The sequence below is a fragment of the Apteryx mantelli genome, chromosome 5, assembly GCF_036417845.1.
Source record: "Apteryx mantelli isolate bAptMan1 chromosome 5, bAptMan1.hap1, whole genome shotgun sequence".
Taxonomy (NCBI): Eukaryota; Metazoa; Chordata; class Aves; order Apterygiformes; family Apterygidae; genus Apteryx; species Apteryx mantelli.
In genome coordinates this window covers 25,898,173-25,918,678 of record NC_089982.1, presented here as the reverse complement: position 1 = coordinate 25,918,678, position 20,506 = coordinate 25,898,173, and the positions used below count along the sequence as shown (strand labels likewise).

The window sequence follows — 20,506 nt, the reverse complement described above, 5'->3', positions numbered from 1 at the left end:
ACACGCCTGGCAGCAGGCAAACTGTTCAATACCTCTTGGAAGTCACTGATCATCAGGCTATCAGTCCCTATAGGACCAGAGTTTGCAAGAAGGCCATGCCCTCTAAGCTAGGCCAGGCCAGCCTGGGACAAGGGTCTTGGTGCTCTGATTAAGACTACATTTCAGGAAACCATGGAGGAGCAGAGAGGCATAAAACATTGGGCCTTGCAAAGGTAAACATTAAATAAAATGGCATCACCCCTAAATGGAAGAAGGGAGTGAGCAGGGGATGATGATACTAGGATGCCAGGGTAACTACTAGAGGAACAAGGCACCTGACTAGGACAGGGTTTCAGCAGGGAGTGAGATGCTGCCCACTCCTTGGCACTGTCCCTCCCCTTCCCGAAAATCTCTTCCATTTTCCAGTATCCCAGTCGCATCAAATGTAAAACCTTAGCTCTTCCATCACATCATACTTCACACAAACAACACTTCTGTACCCTAGGAAAAGGCTCTGCCCAGGCAGAAGCTGAAACAGTATTTGAGAGCTAGGACAGACATAGGCACAGGACCTGATTCTATGTTACAGAGAGATTTTAATTTAGAGATGAGGAATCATATCATATTTCACATCACAGAAGGACACCCAGAGGAGAGTTTGCATGTTAATCTTATGATTTCTTTGATATTCATATAAGTAATCTGGAATACAATACCTAGTTAATTTATAAAATTTTCTATTTGGTTGGCCTGTAGAAAAGCAAGTATTAAATAATCAAAATATAATGGCTCAGAATTTTTTAGAAAGCCTCTGCACTGCAATATTTAAATGTACCATTATGTGCTTTTTAAAAGCCTGATTGGAAAAATTACATCATTTTGGATTTTCTCAACATTTGGTGCGTCAGCTCTCAATGTCTAAGAGCCCTATAAATAGACATTTGGACCACTTCAATACAATTCTTGTATGCAGTTTTTCCATAATCCACTCAACTCTATTATTCAAATAAAGTGCAATTGGATCTTTTCCTGGGAACAGGGATTATGCAGTGCTCAGTACAGTAGGCTCCAGAAAAACAGTATAAAGCCAAGCTTGAGTTACAAACATTTGCAGAGCAGCAGTGTTTGTTTATACTTACGTGCTGTGTTTCCATTTTTCTCACCTAGCACCCATTAGCTCCTTCTGTCTCTTTTGATCTATCAAACTCTTTCTCTCTCATGTCCTGGAATATCTAGAGTATAGCCAAGCACCTGAACACCAACTGTCAATGGACTAATAATGAAAATATAATTGCAGGATGATTAAAACTTCAATTTAACTAGATCTCTATGCTGCTAGGGACTATTGTTTCAAGTTAAAATTATAAACCCCTAAACTATTGATGACATTTTGCCAAAACCCACTGAATTCTGGAGTTTATTAGAAAATGGAACATTTACATTTTCAGGTCAGGGATGGCCAAATACTATGAGAATAGCTTTCAAGACAGAAAAGTTTTTACCCAAGTTTTCTGAAAGACAACTGTAATTAATACGCTCCTTTAACCTCCTCATTATTAAGAGACTTCCACTTATATGCGAGTAGAATGTATAAAGACACATGCAATACAGCAATGAGAACTCTCAGTGTAACCTTTGGAAATATACCTTACAACATTGCTTTTGTAAGCACAATACATAAGCATATACACACACACATCTAAAAAACACAATTTCATTTACCGCATCTTTCTTTTCATTATATACTGAACACATCAGTTATTCACCTAGTGTGAATCACTTGGGTAAATAGCTCTATGAAAGATCTGAGTATATATGATTTGCTACAATATATAGTAGGACAGAAGAGAGCTCCAAGATAAAATGCATTTAGATGGATTCTCATCTTAATAAAAATGAAGACAGGACTTCTAGTCAGTTCAAGACTCAGATGATGTTTCTGTGGATCCCAATTTCACCTCATGCTTAAGGATAATTTAGAACTGCAACAGTCTATCCCACCTCTCCTGAGAGCTCCCAGCTATGGAGACACATAAGCTGTCAGGAAAGCTTGAAAAGGACTATTTTTAGCAGAGCATGGTGTAGGTTATGGAGTTGCATGTTATAGAGATAAGGAATGGAAATACATCAAGGGAAGCCAGAAAATCTGGAGAACATGGGGGAGGCAGAAAAGATCAGATACTGTCAAATATCTATCAACGGTTAGAATGGGAAATAATGCCAAAGTGTGTTGGTATCCACGGGGAAGACAATTTAGGAACTGTCTTTCCTTCTCACTAACTCAAGCCCTCTGGAATTAGCCAACCTGCACAGGCAGAGGGGAAGGGCCTTCCCAGGAAACAGAGAGGCTCCAGCAGGGAACCAAAGTAGAGAGAAGTGTGTTAAGGCTCCATAGAAGCCATCTGGGAGACTGTCAGTGGCTGTGGGGATTTCAGGCAGCTGACGGCACTTCTCTGAAATGTCTTCTGGAGTGGGGAGATACTGCAAGGAAGATGAGTCCCGAAGAAAAAACATCCATTTAAAAGACTAAATAAGAAGTATGAAAGGCCCTAATGATAAAATAACCACTGACTGCCTTTTCATTGAATTAGGACCCAGAAAAAGATACTCTTTACCCACCCCAAGTCTTAGTTTTCACTATCACAGAATTTTCTGTGGACTCTGCAACCAGCATCAGCACTCACAATAAAGAAGTGCTTAAACCAAATACTGCCAGTGATTAGCATCTTGATAGAAAAATTCCTGAAAGCGGGAATCAGCTTTCGCACCACCATTTACATTCTTTTTCCATTCTGCCTTCACCCGACTTGTGAGATATTCACTGTAAGCATGATTCAAAATACCAGTTTCAGAAAAACATCTCCACACAATCTCCACTTCTTTCCTGCAACAAAAAGCAAGTTATTCTTGGCTATGCTTGCAAATTTAAGTGCTAAAACATGGTAAAATGTTCTTGCCTCAATAACCCAAACGATAGATAGATTCATATTCAGTTTTTAGCCAACACACTTCTTGCCTCATTAACCCAGATAGATAGATTCATATTCAGTTTTTAGCCAACATACTACTTAGTTCTGGCAATACAACTACATTCTTCCTCTCTACAAGGATAACCAAACGAACCCAAAGGAAACAACCTAAAAATCCAACTTGCTAAGTAAAATAAAACTTTGTGTAGAATACATCCACTCTTTAATATCAAAAGAGGTGATTCAGCCTGAATTTGTATCAAGAGTTGAGAAATTCCAAAAGGTACATATATCAAAATAAATACAGTCCATATAAGCATGCAAAAATAGGACCTAATAATACAATCATTTATAAGATATAACACTCAGAAGTTAACTCTTACACTTGTAATGTACAGAACCTAAGAGAGCAAGATATTAATAAACAATTATGAATTACATCTTCATAAACACTCTCATTTAACATAGACAAGTATGCCAATATTATCTAAGAACTCCCTGCCTTCCTTTAGTAATAAAAGGCATTAAATATGAATGATTTACTCACAGTACACAAGTTCAAATACATTATACAAGCAGCACATGTTCAGCATGTAAGCGTATCCAAGGTATCAAACTTTTCTCCAACCAGACTGGACAGGTACCCAGCTGCCCAGTGTGTAGGTGATAATGAAAAAAGAACTGCACATCTGCTCTGCTAAATAAGGTGAGAGAAATCAGTTTGACTGGATTTATCTATCCATATGTCATTATTCAGAAATGCACAGCTGGGGGTGGGGGCCAGCCCACAAGTGATTTTTGTTTGTTATTTAATTCCTGTTTCTAGAAATGGAGAATTAGACCTAGCTTGTGACTGTTTCATATGCTGATTTCTGCTGTTAAACTCTAAAGTCATAACCACGTCTAAGTGCTTGCTTTATGAACTATGCAGAAACATTGATTTTACCTGAATTTTTCTATCCATTGACTCACAGACTTATAAATAAAGCCTGCAAACTTCAGGTCCTATAAAAACATAAATTCACTTGATACATATGAGTTTAATAGCTGATTCCTTCTGGGACCTGTGATAATTTCAGCATCTGTTTGAAGCACTAGCAGCACCAAGTCTAGAGCTCTCCGCCATGCCTCCATCTTGGCTGTAACATTATCATAAACATTTAAACCCTCCCCAGGGTCAGTGAAGGGATCAGAACTACCCTGGACCATACCACCTCTTCTAAACTCTTTCAGTATATATGCTGAGGGAGAGCCACAGTCAGCTGCTTTTTTGAGGTGACATTTAATTAAGGTATATGCTTCAAACCCTGAAGCTACTTTTGCAGTGTTACACAAAACCACTGAAAGATACCGGTTCCAGCCACTTGCTAATGCTTGGAGCACAACCGATTTATACTCAGTCGAAGCTGCTGCCAGCCAAGAAGGACTGTGAAACTCTTTCTCAGCATTTGTACTTGCTGGCTTTAAAGACTGTTCTGCAAGCATCTGAATGTGACTAAGACATAAGAGCTCAACTGCACCACCACCAAGAAAAACCTTCCCTTCATTTAAAGCATGATGCAGTCGATATACAAAAGTCCAGAACTGGTCTTCAATGAGCTGCATCTTTGAAGCTACAGTAGTAGTGAGCATGGCTGTGAGAAGGGGAATTCCTTGCACTTTTATCCTGACTGGCACAAGCTCACCCAGCTCCATCGCACGCCCATCGCAGGCCCTCCACAACTCCACCTGGCCCCCACTCCCTAGATAACGGGCATCCAGCTGAGTGAGGTATGACACTGGCTGGGCACCGCAGCCCTCCCCAAACGCACGTAACACATTGTGACTCACAGAACCTATTACCAATATGTTGTTGGTGATGCATCTTTCCATCAATTTTTCACACACGTTTCCTTTGACCAAAATCAAGTTTACCTCAAAATATTTTAAAATGTCTAACACGCTGCTTAGCCACAAGTCTCCTGATCTGCCTTCTTGTAGGCTTGGATGCTCCAATATGGTCCTTACATTACGTGACCTATTAAAACCTAAGTGGCGATAGTGTTCAGTTAGGTCGCCATCCATCAGCAGAATCCAAAGGGGTTTGTCTTGAAGGTATTTGATCACTGTGGCTTGTTCCGGCGATACTAATGTGATAAAGCCCGAGCAAACACAAGAATAACTTTCAGGCAGGCCCAGTAAACAGCATGTCACAATTTCTGTGATGTTAAACTGGGAAGAACCACTGCATTCAGCTCGCTGCTGTTGATATGCAACAATATTCTGTAGCAGTTTCGTGCTAGTCTGATTTCCATGGCTCAGAGCCATTGCCAGGTGTCCAAAATCATTACATTCACATGGATATGCTGATTGTCCTGAGAGACAACCCTCAGAATTGCCTAACTGACTTGAAAAATTGCTTTTTGCTAGAGTGTTGAAGTATCTACTGTGGCTTAATTTTTTTTTGTTACAGCTGGATGTCATAACACCACTTCCAGAAATCACAGATTTACTTTTGCCATCCACTGGTTTGACGAGGGAAGCTATTGAACCAAAGCCTGTCAAAGTTGAAAACAGACAGCTGTTACTAAAATTACAACTATCTTCTGGATAGGAATGAGTATTTCTTGGAACAGCAGCTTCTTCTGATGTAGAAATACCTTTCTGAAAACACACTTGAGGATTTAGAAAACTGTTAGATCTAATTTGGGAAGTTTTGTTTTCAAAAATGTTTGTCCTAACACTGCTAGAACATAGCCCCTTATTTACATCAGGTATTGATAGTTGAAGACACTGAACTTTCTCACAGCAAGAGTTCAAGCCCTCAGACATCACAGACACTATTACTGAAACAGGAACATTCTGCTGGAGGCATTCTAGCACAGCATTGCTCCATGCGCCAACAAGAAACAACAGGGTACTCATCCCAGTTTTAAATTCCTTGTTTTGTGCCTGAATGGTTTCATTAAGAAGCTGTCCAGCAGCACTACTTAAATCCAAACTTTCGATCAGTCTGACCGCGGAACAAGTCAACACGCTCTGGTTGGTGCTTTCGTCCACAACAAATTTGTATGACTTCATTGGCCCCAACAGTGTTCTTCCAGCTAACGCTAAGGCTGAAAGCTGCTGAAGTCCAACATGCCTTCTTGCATTCACTTCCCTGAAAGCCATGGCCAGCACGCAGCATCTGTGAACAAAACAAACTTATTGCCCCATCCTCACAGTACTCCAGAGAATACATACAAAAAATTAACAGTCTAACACTGAACACAGCCCTTTTGTGACGCACTCTGTATGAAACAGCCCTTTATCCAGCACATTTATTATGAGACATGGATGTATGTAGTTAATGAAATGATGCATTGCTAGAATACCATGGAAAATTTTTCTCTTGGCATATAGCAAAATGCTCTTAATTCCAGTGGTTTCCTAAACATGAAACAGTACAGATTTTACAGCACTGCCATTCCTCTCCTGACCTCCTAGCTGGAATTTTAGTCGTCTTAGAGCACGGGTTCCTTAGGGCAGAAAGGACAATTTTACATGCAACCAAAGCACTCACTAGAGATACATCTTGGTACCAAGAATTATGCCACTAACTTTGGCCTTCAAATCTGGAAAAAGATAATCAACCTTATTTTACTCCAACTCTATTCCACTTAACATACACCAATATTCCATTTAACATATATCAAAAGGAATGACACTTCTTCATGTCTCACACAAAGCAAACTGCCAAGATTTTAAGGTTTTGGTCTACTACTCAGTTTTAACATGCCAGAAATAAGAGTCTTCTTTCCCTTGAAATCTCCTCCACACCACAGTCCTGTGGCAGACCCCATGGATTAAACTATGGCTTACTTTCTTTTTTTCAATAATAAAAGTGTATATACAAAAAATGAAGACGTTTGAGCTTATATACCTTCTATGCTCAGATTTAAATCATTTATTTCACTTCCCTAAATATCCCTTTGCACAGGGATGTTCCAAAACCAAAAATCCTTTTTTTTTCCTCCCCTCTTGATAAAAGTCTGTCGGAAAATTAACTCAAATGAGGACAAAGTGGGAATCTGAAAAGTAGAGGAGCCCGTCAGAAATAACCTTTATATGCTGACAACCCCAAAGTTCTAGTCCAGCCTGAACTGACAAACAGAATTTCTCTTCAGTTACCAGATACATCTTGAAGCACCAAAAGGATCTTTACCTAAGAAATTATTTAATCTACAGTTATCTGTAATCAGCAATTTGAGAAACAAGACTTTTAGATAAGCAGGTACTTTTGGCATTGAAACTGCACTGGGAGGGTGCAACTGAAAACGTCCATCCAACCCAGCTAAGCATTTCTGGAAATTTTTCTTAGCAGTCTCTTGTGATAATGATCTAGTCACAGTATGTATCCATAGCAGTGCCTCCAGTAATGAAAAAAATCCTCTTTTTTTTCATTATTGGAATCCTTAGCTTAATATCAGAGCAAGCTGTTTGTTTTGAAACATACAAACAAAAAAAAATGAAGTGACTAAGGAATAATATTACTTTACTGAGACTGGATCATGGAATCTGATATCAAACATGTTTCCCCCACTCCCCCAAAAACTCATTCCATCTGATTTCTCTTATGCATTTACTGAGAGAATGTTTTTTGACGTCTTTGTTTATGAATTCAGGCAGCTCTCAAATGGTAACAGTCATTTCTCAACCTGCTCTTGTTTTTGTAGAGAGCACAAATAATCCATTTGTGATTCTCTCATTAGAATTTAGGGAAGAGCTAAATTAACTAGGCTAAACAGAGCAAATAATGCTCTCTGTCTAGGTCCTTAGCATGTAGTTAAGGATTTTGGGAGAGGGGTTTCCATTTTCCAGTACAGTGAATTTCTTGCTCCCCCAACGCTCCTGAGGAAGGGTTCAGACCAGCAGTATAAGCTATTCGTAGACTAGAAGTGCATCTTTACTTCAACAAATGGAAAGTCAGGGCTGTTTGTGAGATGGATTAATTAGGGTTAGTGCAGGACCTTTTTTCAAGTCAACACATTTGCATCAAACCTCAACACAAACAACTACAAGATGCTTAACTGAAGTTTTCTCTGAAACTTCAGCTGGAAAGTGTGGTCCTCACCTTCAGCTTGCAGTGACACTTTAAAACTGTAGCTTTATTTTGGACATCAGCCTGTACAACTGCAGCTATGCAAAACTAGACCAAATGGACCCAAGGCTTGGCTGCAGAAACAGATGAAGGCAGGGTCTGGCCTTACAGGAAAAAGTGTTTTTATTCTGTTGCTTGCACAACCGTTGGCAAGATGTGTGATCTATGATCTTGTGATATTTTTCCCCCTTTTCTTTTACGCATATTACTTTGGCAAGAATAATCAAACTAACATGCTGTAGGAATCAATATACACTGGACCCAAAATTTAACTTTGCTTTCCCATTGGTCCCTTACCTCTTTTTCCATCCAGTCTAAGTTGGAAAAGGTAAAAGTCAGGTGGAGTTATATTTCAGAATCAAGTGACAGAAAAGAGGTCAGCAAAGAGAAGGAGGATCTTGGAGAGTAAATGAACAGGCAAAACTGGTAGTGAAGAACAGGCATGGAGGAGACACTGACTACAGAAGGCTTCTACTGAGCTAACATGCACCCTGACCTACTGCACCCTGCTTCATCACCCATCCCTGCAAGCCAATGACCAAACTAAAACTCGCCCTTAGATACATTTTGTTATACTTACCTACGCAGATTTTGGGAGCGTGCTCTGGCGTACAAGAGGTACGCCAAACACTTATTACTTTGCTTGGCTTTACAGCACCTTAACCACAAAGGTTAAATTGCCACAACAAAATTTTGGATCGATCCGTTGTCCAGATGAATGTATTTCCATAAAGTGTTGGCATAAAACAACTGCTCTGAATGCAAGCACGTGCGTGCTGTAATCCTAGCGCCAGCACCGGCGCACAGTGAATGGGAAACGGGTACAAAACGCTCTGCTTATGACTACAACACGAAGTCTACAGGTAGCAGTCACGACTTACCTCCTCTACCTGAAAGTCAACACTAGCGTTATTACGGGAAGAGGAAGAGCTTCCCGGATTAGTGTAGCCAAAGACAAGAGTCGGTGGTGCACAACCTCTGCACTACTCGGAGCCTGGAAGTAGAAAGCAGGGAAGATGCAAGTGGGGAGCAGGAGAGCAGCCGCGTTAGCGGTCGCCGGCTACTCAGCAGGCGTCCGGGGCTGCCCCGCTCAGGGGCTCCGCCCCGGCCGGCCCGCCCGCCCTCCAACGGGAAGCAAACGGCCAGGCCGCAACCAGCCGCTCCCGCCCGGCGGGGCCCTTCGCGGGCCAGGCCGGACCCCAACCGGGCCAAGGAGCGCTGCTTCCCGGCCAGCCCCGCAGGCAGCTGCCGGCTCCTCGCCGCCTGAGCCGCGCTCTCCCCCCGCACCCGGCTCCGGCTCCGCCGCTGGCCGGACGCCAGCACAGCAACGGCCGCGCGCGCGCCGCCCCGTTGCCAGGACGACGACGACGACGACGACGACGACGCCGCCGCCGCCGCCGCCGCCGCCGCCGTTTGTTTGCATCGCCAGCCGACGAGGCGGCCACGCATCCCCTCCGACATCACAAGCCCGCTCGGCCCGATTGGCCCGGGCCCGGGAGGCGGGCGGAGCCTCCGGAACGTCCCGCTCGCTGATTGGACGGGACGTGCTCACGGCGCGCGGCGGGGAGGGGGCGGGGGAGCGGCGGGCCGCCCCCATGAGGCGGGCCGCGGCGGGCCGTTGCGGCCGTTGGGAGCGGTTGAGCGGCGGGGCCTGGCGGGCCGTCCCGGAGCGGCGCCCCTGCTGCCGCGGCCACATGGTGAGCGTCCTGCCCTCCCCCGTCCCCCGGCTGCTGCGCCAGCCCGCGGCTCTGCCCCGCCGGCGCTCTCTGAGCCGCAAGTGCGCCATCGCCGCCTCGGGGCCCGGGGCGGCGGGCTCGAGCGGCTGCGGGGAGCTGGGCCGGCCCGGACGTCGCCGCGCTCCCTTCCTCGTCTGCTGTTGGATTTCCTCGCAGCACACGGGAGTAAACGCTCCAGCCAGCAGGGGAGGGAGGGGAGGGGAACACCCTTCCAAAGCCTGTCAGTATGAAACCTAAGCTCCCCCCCCCCCCGCCCCGCCCCAACCTTGCAGAGATAAAACATCAAGAACTGCAAAATATGTCATCCATCTTCAGGGCGCGGGGTAACACGGAGGAAACATGCCTGGTTAGTGTTAGCAGCGCTTGCTGACCCCCTTCATGTCATTCCCTCCCCGGTAGCAAATGGTATTGTGGAGGCAGGAATAGGAAATGCGTAAAATGGATTTGCTCAGAAGAAATCCTGCAGGACTTAGTTTTGAAATAAATGGAACAAGAGATGATGCAGACAGGATTCATGGCTACTCTTCAGGATCTTCGAAACTTTATAGGTGTACATGTGATATGTAAGAAAACAGGGCCAGCTAGCATGTAGGACAGTATTCTTCATAACCCAGAAAGGGTCTCATGGGTTTCTCCCAGAGTGGAATGCAAACAGTGAAAATCTGATGTTTCTATTAATGGCAGAAAAAGCCAGAGGTCTGCCGGACAAATGGGTTTGCAATCCATCCCAGCAGGGTCAAATCACAGTAAAAAAAATTCTGTTTCCTAATACAACAAAATAGAATCTTGTGTTACACATATTGGGTGTCTCGAAGCGAAATCCCAGCCTAAAACGTGGAAGTATTCACCAGAGGTAAGAAACTGCTTAGCAATGGCCAGGAAACAAACTTCTTTTCTGGTACTTGTTTTGTTTACTTTTTCAAAGCCTATCAGTTAAAGTTGGGGGTGGGAGGGACATTCCTTCCTTCCATGAATTTGTGCAGATTCAAGGACTGAAATTGTCTACCACCTCTTGGAGCACCAAGGTGATATGAAATGCTGTGGGATTTGCCATCTCTTGCTGCAAAAAACTTTCTAAATTCTAGGTTGCCATTAAAAATAGCCTAGTGTGTATGCAAGGGTGAAGGGGAGAGGGTTCTTCATTGTGGTAACTGAACCCCAGGAGAAGAAAATAGAAGAAAACCTATATTCAGGGAAAACATCTTTTCTGCTTAATGTGTGGGGGCAGACACTCTCCTGCACTAGCTAACACCAGAAGCAGGAAAGGCCTCGGAAGAGCCTGGATAATAATACACAAGCTCAGCACAAGCAGATTAATTCTCCTTGCAGGACCGATGTTGTGTTGATCTCACTGCTACCACAGCATGTCACTAGTACAGTAGCACAGCCAGCTGGCACCCCTAGCTGCGAGGGTGCTTTTCTCATTTTCCAGGTGAAACCAGTGCTGACAAACCAAAGCAACCAGCAGGAGGTGCAAATGGCCTTAGTCACCTCAGTGGAGCATTCATTTTCAGACTGCCTGCCCATCTTCCTGGCATTACTTGTTTAACTGATGATCCTTCCGTTTAAAACAGAAAACATGAAGCTCGGATGCTTATTCCCCAGTACCAAAGTCTACAGTTTCTTTCCCTTCTAGGATAATCTAAAAAAGCATGCATAGTGACCCAGTGTCTACCAGTTGCAGCAGAGAACATCTCTCACTTCTACTAAAGCTTTAGTGTTGTTATTGTTACTATAGTTGCTGGTTATATTTTGTTTTCGTTTTTCCCCAGAGCAAGCTATTTCTTATCTTTTCTCTCCTTCTCTTACTGAAGGCATCCAACTATAGAAAACCTGGCTTAAGTACAGCCCAGCGGAAGAAAAGCGGTTTGAAACCTGAACTTACAGAAGAGCAAAAGCAGGAGATCAGAGAAGCTTTTGATTTGTTTGATGCTGATGGATCTGGAAGCATTGACGTAAAAGAACTGAAGGTTTTTAAGTGTTTTTTTTTCTTGGATTTCAGAGATGTAGCTGTTAACTTTCTGTTTGTCCAGCCCTACCTTGCTCTACTTAAAATGTTTTTGGTGTATGAACAACAGTAATCGCTTGCAGTTTTGACTGGATTTGGGGTTTACTACATGGTTAACCTGAGAAAGGTCTGGATGCATTACTTTAGAGCAGGCTTCTTTAATACACTGATGGTAGGTCAGATAGATTGTAATATCTGAACATTAGAGAACTAAACAGTTCCTAAAGAAACAGTACACATTTCTTAAGTATCTTCATGACTGGCAAAGGTCATTATTTCTGGGAACTGGATTTTTGTTCTTCTGGGATGAATTTCACAGTATCAAAATTCTCATTCCAGAAACTAAACACACTGATTTTGCACACATTCAGGCAAGATACAACCAAATTTTCATATATATAATCCACAAATTACTTGTTATTTTACAAAACAAGTACAAAACAAGAACAAAACAAAGATCTGAGTTGCAGTTTGGGTAACATGTGCATGTGTGTCCGTGCAGTAGTACAAAGGGAGGTTATTCTCAGTTCTCTCCGTATGATTTACCTGTCTCTGATTTTTTTGTTTGTTTGTTTTTCATAGCCTGGACCTTTTACCTTAATTATCTCTGTGCCTTTGATTTCTCACATACACACTCTCTGCATTTACTTCTGTGCACGTTACCTAAAAGTATGGGTTACCTAAGGTTGGGGCTTATCTAAGGATTTATTGGAACTACTTACACTTGGTTAAGGAGTGTTTGTCATCAGAATGCAGGTTATACGTGTGAAAATATAGTTCTTTGAAATGGAATGAAATGTTGTAGCATCAACCATTTAATGCTACTTTCTTTTTTTTAATTCTTTTCAAAATGTGGATATTTTACAACAGGAAGTGTTCCCCTTTGAATAATGAAATGGAACATTTTCAGTCATCCTGTCACAAGGCATTGGCCAGACAACACACTTAAGCTAAATATTAAGTTTTTGGTGAATTGGCATTTTCCAGTAGAAAAATGTTTTGTGAAGAAAATTTCTGCCCAGTATTAACTATTGCTTTCCACTAGAGCGTAGTACTTCACTTGTGTTCTGTAAGATTGAGATTTGCTTTTCTTTTCTTTGACTAGCACAGCAATCAGTCTGATGATTTTTTTGAGTATTGGCACTCCTCCCCTCTCCCCCCCAACGTGTTTATTACCCAGGAGTGCCAAGAGTTAGGGATATGGATTTTATCTGTTTCTGTGTACCAGATTGTATAAGTTAACTGCATATAATTCTGCACCCATCAAAATTAATAGACATTCTGCCCTAAATTTCAAAAGGAGTGAGATCACGTCCCTGGTCTCCAACCTCCCTTGAAGTCCCACTTTAGTAATCCAGTCCCTTTAGGAACCACGTTCCTATATCTATAGTCCAGAAATGTAGATTAGAACCTTTACCTGACTCAGACGCAAAAAGTTTCTCTTAGTTTCAAAAAGAAAAACTCGATGTTTCGAATGGATCCAAAGAGAAAACATGGCTGAGTCTTAAGAACACCAAACCTATACTATTACTGATGGGAAAGATGAAATAAGCAAGTAAGAGACTTCAGGCTATTTTCCTTGCCATAAGTTATTACTACAGTTTTGGAAAAGGAAATTAATTAAGCTTTAGTACAACTGGTATCACTAGAATTCTGATGGCATCCTAACAAAATTGCTTTTTGGTGCAGGTTGCAATGCGTGCTTTAGGCTTTGAGCCAAAGAAGGAAGAAGTTAAGAAAATGATAGCAGATATTGACAAAGAAGGAAGTGGCACCATTGACTTTGAAGACTTCTTGGCAATGATGACGCAAAAAATGGTAGCAATTAAAAAATCATGTGATAGCACAAAAAATACTGAAAAAGAATCTCAGTAGCAGGTGTTTTATAATTAATTTTTTTTTTAATTCTTGTTTTAGAGTGAGAAGGATTCAAAAGAAGAAATATTGAAAGCTTTCAGATTATTTGATGACGATGGCACAGGGAAGATTTCATTCAAAAACTTGAAGCGGGTTGCCAAGGAGCTGGGAGAAAATTTGACAGATGAAGAACTTCAGGTAAATACTTGCTAGAGATTTCCTAATGGGCATGGATCAATCCTGTAGCTGCTATAGTTTCAGTGAAAATCTATGCCTACACAAAAAGGGCTAAGAGGTTAGAAGTGTGAAGAGCAATAGAATACATAATTATATTTTCATATGAAGTGTTTCTGATTTGTTGTTTTTTTAACAAATGGAAGGTCTTGTGTTTTGAGTCAAGTTCAGTGCCTGATCAAATGTACAATACTTCTTGTAGGAAATGATTGATGAAGCTGATCGAGATGGAGATGGAGAAGTAAATGAGCAAGAATTTTTGAGAATCATGAAGAAAACTAGCTTATATTAGTGTTTGTTGCCTTGCTTTACAGTTGCTCCAAAAGATGACCTGGAAAAGACTTAAAAACAGGACTAGTGTCTCTTACATATTTTATGACATTAAAAGAAAGCCTGAAAGGACAGATTTTTGGTTCATTCTTCTTTTTCAGAAACATTAATTGGGGAAGGGGGGCTTCAGTACCCAGAAGAACTGTTGAAATGAGATATTGCAGGAATGAAGGGTAAGGATGAACCTGCAAGATAGGGTCTGTCTTTTTGTTTTAAGGACAATTTTGGTGATTATCCAAAACACCAAAGAATACTGTGTTTTAACTAAAAGTCCATTCACTTGAGACCCAATGATTCCCACTGCTTCTGGGAAAGGCTGATTTTGACTTTCCTAAACCTATGTAATAAGCTGATCTCTTTATAACATCTTCCATATAATCTTAAGAAATTAAGGTACAAGCACAGTATTTTTATTCCTTTCAAGTCTTTTAGGTCATCTTTTGCTATGTCTCCTCTGTTTATTTCCATGAATGACTCTTTAAAAAAAAAATCAGTTGCATTTCTATATTTATTTCTATATGAAACACTGTATTCTCATGGCAAGTTTTTTTGGACCTGATGGGAAACAAATGCAGATAACCAGATACGGTCCTTCATTGAGAGCTGCTAGCCACCTTTATATGTTTATTTGTTTAACAATTCCATGATTGTCTGAAACCTGGTTTATTTGACTCTAGTCTGCTGGATTTATCAGTTTACTGTATAAGCAGGCAATGTCTTGTGCCATTGTACTTATTCCCAAGATATTAAAGAGTTGTTACATGTTATTATTTTAAGTACATAAGGAAAACTCAGTGCTATGACTCTCTAGAGTAAATTCTGTCTTTGGCTATTTACAGTCAAATTGCAGGGACAACTTGCATCTGAAATGGAAAAATAATTTGCTATTTTGGACAGCTGTGAAACATTGAATGTATATAGGTCCATCCAATCCAAATTCATTTCAGGCATCACAGCTGTTTAATTTTGGGGAGAGTATTTTCATTTTCTTGAGTACTTCTTGCACATACTGTCAATCATGGACTTACTGGATAGCCACATTTCCTTTCATATTATGGACCCCTGGTTCACAATTAGACAGTCAGCTTCAAACTGCAGGGAAACTGTACAATCCTAAACTGTGTCTCTTTAGTAAGTTTATTACTGCTGACATTGAAATGGCAACTAGGGAGCAAAATGTCAGGAGAGGGTTCAGTGGGATGGGGAGGGAAAGAACAGTATTTCACCAAGATCCATCTTCAAACAGCTTCTGCTGCTTCCAAGCCCCTAAAATGAGGTTTGTCTCTGCAAAACCGTGTAGAAGAAAGGCAGAGGCCAGCTCCTGGGTTAGCTCCTTGTTACAGCTGCGTCAGTGCCTTACGAGCTGGAAGGGCCCAGCAGGGGGAGAAATTAGTCTCAGCGGAAAGGAGACATCCTCCTTTACATTCTTCTCAGTGTGCAGGTGTGGAGCTGGAACATTCTGCCAGAGTCCTCCTAGTTTTGCACCCTGAACTGCTCTCTCCGAATAGACCCTCTCTAACCAGCACAGAAGTAGCTCAAACTTGTGGGAGAACAGGGGTCACATAGTGTCCTGGGAAACTCAGAGATCTCTGAAGCCCATTATTAACATCTTCAGCGGCAGTAGACATAACCCACAAAACTAAGGTTTTTAAAATGTGTACTAACTTTGTATAGTGTGAAATAAAACTGTTTTGCAAGTTTATGACTCACTATTCACTATGAAAACTCACCCTATTTTCAAAGGATCATTTAAAACTGTTAATGGTTCACCAAATACCTTTTATCTTTCATTCATCTTTTCTTTCTAAGAGAGAAGTTCCTAGGTGCAGTAGTCTATCACATAATTCCTCTCCCTCTTCCACTATGCTGATTAAAAATTTCTAGTACTAACCACTTGTATTCAGAAAGGGAAATTTGAAGTTATAGTAGGTTATGGGGAATCCCAGAGCCTATTAGAGTGACTGTACTTTTTTTAATGCTGCCACAGGAAGAGCTTAGTGACTGTTGTTTATCTATGATGCATGTCACTTCTCTCTTCTTGTTTTAATCCCATTACTTAACATTTGAAAGTAGGAAAAAGATAAACAGTCATATCTACTGGTGATGAAATTTTATTTCTGGCTTGCCCATTAATGCCTTTAAGTCTGGAATTTCAGGCAGTGGCTGAATTAGCAGAGCTTGCAAATGTTAGTGTAACAGAACAAGTACTGCGTGCTGCTTTAGTTCACATTATAGCTGGAGGGATATTTTGCCCCCTCTTCAACCACAGGCACTGAGCGTGGTGACTAACAAATGCATCAGCAGCAACAGCAGCCTAAAAAAGAAGTGCTGTGGGTCTACGCAAAATATTTTCAGCATCTTTGTGAATCCTTCCTGCTCCTTCAAGAATTTTACCATTTCCATACATGGTGGAGAAATATTGTAGCCTGACTGAAGCCAATGGCTTCAGAGTTACATTTGCATGGGGAGCAGGTGCTGAACTGCCCATTTGGAAACATCACCATTTTACTGGGCTAGAAACAGTGACTCAGCTCAGTGAATTGGGAATTTACCCAGCAGACTTTTTTTCTGGGCTCTGCTCTAGTGACTACTCAAGTAGTTTACCCTAAATGGAGCAGTTTCACCGGAGGAGGCAGATTACTTGCACCCCTCTCCCACCCTTTCCATTCACGCTATTCTCAAAAATATGCTGTAATATAAGAGCTAGGGCACTTCTAGGAGACTTGGATTCATCTCCTTTGCACTAAAGCACTGAAAAGGAGGCAAAGCAGTAATTGGGGATGTTTTGCTTCCAGGTGCCTGCTTCTGCTGCTTTTGCCTTGCAGGAAGGGACTCATCTCTTAGGCACCTAAAGCCAAGAGAAGCCATCACTGTGAGTGCCTCCCCCCAGCCTAGGGACAGGCCCTGGATGCCGAGGGCAGGACTGAGGCCCTGACCCTGTCACTGGGCTCCCCATGGACTGCCCGGGCCTGCCTTGGGGCAGGGGGGCAGCTCTCAGCCCCATTTCTTGCACCCCTTTCCCATCCATGTCATTGCGGAGGCCGGCTGCTTACTCGGCAATCGCAAATTCCGCTCAGATGGCTAAAATACATCACAATACGTACGTACATCCAGTTGGACCCTTCCTCCCATGATGTCAGTGAAGCCAGGCTTTCGGTTTGAGTGTTCATGCCGGTCAGCTACTGTACAAAAAGGAAAGTGGAACCGTAATTTATATTTGACCTAAATATCAAAGTCTTACTAAGGGACAATAGCTGTTTGGGAGATAATGTTGCAAATGACTTCCAATGAAAAATGTTTTAAAATGAAAATGCACTAGACTAGTACATAATTTGAGAGAATTTTTTTTTTTTACTTAAGTTACATTCCAAAACATGTCAATTGCATAGCAATTTTAAGTTAACCTTTGCTGTTATCTCCACTGTACAACTTAAAATTCTTTATTTTTTTAATTTCTCACAGCCTTTTTGATCTGCCAGTCCCACAGTAAAGCAAATCTTCGGTTGGCTTTGGAATAACAAACAAAAGGTTACTGTCTAGTTTGCCTAGATGTTGTTAATTCACTCGAGCTGGCAACCAGAGATGCTGGACTGTTGTGCTTTCTCACCACATCACAGTGGAAAGTGGATAAAGGCAGCATTCTTGAAAGCCACTCGCTTTTTGTGGTTATACCTGTGCCAAATATGTGAAAAAGAGTATGCTGGCCAAGCACATATGATTGCAGAAGACAGGAGCACAGTTTCGCATTACCCGAGGCACTCCTTTAGTTACCTGGTAATGAGTGCTATGCTCTCATTTCATGAGATGAGTGAGATTTCAGAGCAATAAGCATCAGGTGAGTTTCTAACACTGCAGAAAAAATAATAGCTTCTTTTTAGTCAAGTCTAGTCTGGACTGGTATTTAAGGTATGATGGAGGGGACAAGGAAGGAGAAAAAAGAAAACAACCCCCCCACACACCTTTTAGGCACTTTCACATGCCAAGAGTCCTAGTGATAATTACAGTGGGAGTGTTAACATTTGAATAAATTGAGGAGACATTTGAGATTAAAATCACTTAGAGTTTTGTAGAATAACTTCTGTCCTGCAAACTGTCTGGTGAAGTTGCATCACATTTGAAATGCTAAGAACTCATTCCCTAGCACCCTCCTTACTGTGTTCATATAAACCAAACACTGCCACAGTAAATTTGCATTTAAACACCTCCGAGTAGGTTAAGCAGATTTTGAGAAAGAGGCAGCAGAAAGTGTTCTGGGCCAGAATTCTCTATTGCCATATTTGACACATGGAAACACTGGCAGAATACATTTTCTGTCATGGCTTCAATCCTTCTGTGACCCCAATAAAAAATTGGGCGGTGACATACTACTGGCATTCATTTCATGCACTGGCTGGTGCTTTTGGCAAGCTCTGTAAGCATATTGGCATGTTATGGTGCCTTGAGATAGTGCATTTTCCACAGACATTCATTCTCTTCCTGAAATATCAATGTCAAAGCCATACCAGGACTGTTGAGATTGTATCCAGGTATCACTGCCATCGGCCCTTCTGCTCACTCATAACTTAATAGTCTCCCTGCTACAGTTTGCTTGAAAATTATTTTTGTTTCCCTACAAAGATAAACACAAATGAATACGAGAAAAATGCTGATCCTGAGATGCTTCAAGATGTGAAGTTTGTTTCAGAACCTAGTTACACGTGCAAATAGAAACTGGCCGCAGCTGCTTGTCTCATTTTACCAGACTCGGGCATGAGTCAGTAGTCAAACAGCTATGGCTGCTCCACCGAGATCCCTCAACCCGAGTGCAGAGGCAGGCACAACCTTCACACCTCCTGGTGTGGGCAACCAAACAAACTGCTTGGGCACCACGCTGGGATCATCCCTGGCATTTGAGGAAGTAAATCCTATGAGGGTAATTCTGCAATGATAATTTTCTTTGTTATATGCATATAGTGTAGCTGTGAATGGACAGTTAAAAACAAACAAAAATACTGTTATGCTGAATGCCAGATAGATTGGGCATATGCTTACCTGAATTGCTCCAGTGAACAGAAGGCCATGACTGCCTCTTCTCTACAACCCAAAGTTATTGTGAAAGTCAGCTGAGTAGGCATAAAATTCTTATTTCAGTGGGTGTTTCACACTCTGCTTAACTACAGGATACACTCCTAAATTTTTCCCATTAAGAAAGATGTACAACTCCTTTCATTTCTCTCTCTCATGAAGGAATAAAGAATGAATAGAGCTGAGAGCATGACACAGTTTCGCTAGAGGGCATCCAGTTACTAATGTGCAAGATCCATCATGCTTATTTCCCTCCTCTGTGGCTTTTAATGATGATCAAAAATAGGCTAACAAACACCATTGAACTGGGGCTTGAAATATGTGGTTGGATACAGAAATTAAAAACAAAAAACTTTTTCACACAACACCAGTGCAAAATGCTGTAATTATTAGCTGGCTGTTTAAAGCTAAACCCCCAAACCACACTTTCTGAAACTCCCACTCTGTATCAGTAGCGACAGACATGCTCTCAGGGGAGCAGAGAACTGAGCTTGCCTTTTGTAGAGTCCCACTGAGTGCTCTGACCACTGGTTGAGAGACTTTTCTCTCTTTCTGGGAATATTTCTATCAAATGCAACCACTTCATGCAGAGAGACTGAGCCAAAGCCACTGCAGGATGCTTATGGCCCTCTCTTGGGATGTGGGAAAGCTGGAATCATGGCCTTGCTTCGAATCAAGAGGAACGGGGATTTGAGAACTGGGCTCTTGTTTCCAAGGTGAGTATGCCAACCTTTAGGAGACTGTCTATGAGGGGATGAATGTGTCTTGTTGTAACGGCCTTCTGGGATGGAGAGTGACTCAAGAAATATGTTTTCAGGAAACTGGCTGGCCTAAACTCACAAGCAAGATAGATGGACACCTGCCTTGACCTAAAGGCAGCTCCAGAATATCAGGGGCTTGACAGCTTTTACATATCTACTGCTGGAAAAATACAGGGGACCCATGAGGAAAAGACATGGTGTTAGGTCTGGTGCAAGACAGAGGACCTGACAAGCTTGACAGTTCAAAAGCTAACTTACACACGTGCAATTCCTTAGGCAGGACAGAGAGAAGGGGTGTCCAAGACTTATCGCTGCTGAGTTGGGAGCCCAGCGGAGTGGGCTAACAGGAAACACGCTCCCATGCAGTGCGCCAGGAGACCACGTGCGAGTGGTTCAGGCTCCATCCCAAATGGCAGGTACCACGACATCTACCTTTAGGCACCTCAGTC

The 20,506-nt window shown here is 42.1% G+C and overlaps 2 protein-coding genes across 2 annotated transcripts; one reads left to right on the top strand and one right to left on the bottom strand.

Annotated features, from left to right (window-relative positions):
- Window positions 1-3,320: 3,320 nt before the first annotated feature.
- On the bottom strand, window positions 3,321-9,035 carry BBS12 (Bardet-Biedl syndrome 12). The gene is made up of 2 exons (XM_013951902.2): window positions 8,949-9,035; window positions 3,321-6,114 (listed from the first exon to the last, which is right to left on the bottom strand). Exon 2 carries the CDS (start codon window positions 6,096-6,098, stop codon window positions 3,954-3,956), a length of 2,145 nt encoding a protein of 714 aa, XP_013807356.2. The 5' UTR covers window positions 6,099-6,114; window positions 8,949-9,035; the 3' UTR covers window positions 3,321-3,953.
- Window positions 9,036-9,065: 30 nt separating this feature from the next.
- On the top strand, window positions 9,066-15,934 carry LOC106492135 (uncharacterized). The gene is made up of 5 exons (XM_067297689.1): window positions 9,066-9,764; window positions 11,618-11,773; window positions 13,501-13,629; window positions 13,729-13,866; window positions 14,105-15,934. Exons 1-5 carry the CDS (start codon window positions 9,084-9,086, stop codon window positions 14,192-14,194), a joined length of 1,194 nt encoding a protein of 397 aa, XP_067153790.1. The 5' UTR covers window positions 9,066-9,083; the 3' UTR covers window positions 14,195-15,934.
- Window positions 15,935-20,506: the final 4,572 nt, after the last annotated feature.

Excerpts from the sequence above, each read along its gene's own strand:
- BBS12 (XM_013951902.2), bottom strand. The coding sequence starts at position 6,098 with ATGGCTTTCAGGGAAGTGAATGCAAGAAGGCATGTTGGACTTCAGCAG.
- LOC106492135 (XM_067297689.1), top strand. The coding sequence starts at position 9,084 with ATGCAAGTGGGGAGCAGGAGAGCAGCCGCGTTAGCGGTCGCCGGCTAC. Across the intron at positions 9,765-11,617 it reads CCTGCTGCCGCGGCCACATG|GCATCCAACTATAGAAAACC; the intron begins GTGAGCGTCCTG and ends CTCTTACTGAAG. Across the intron at positions 11,774-13,500 it reads TTGACGTAAAAGAACTGAAG|GTTGCAATGCGTGCTTTAGG; the intron begins GTTTTTAAGTGT and ends TTTTTGGTGCAG.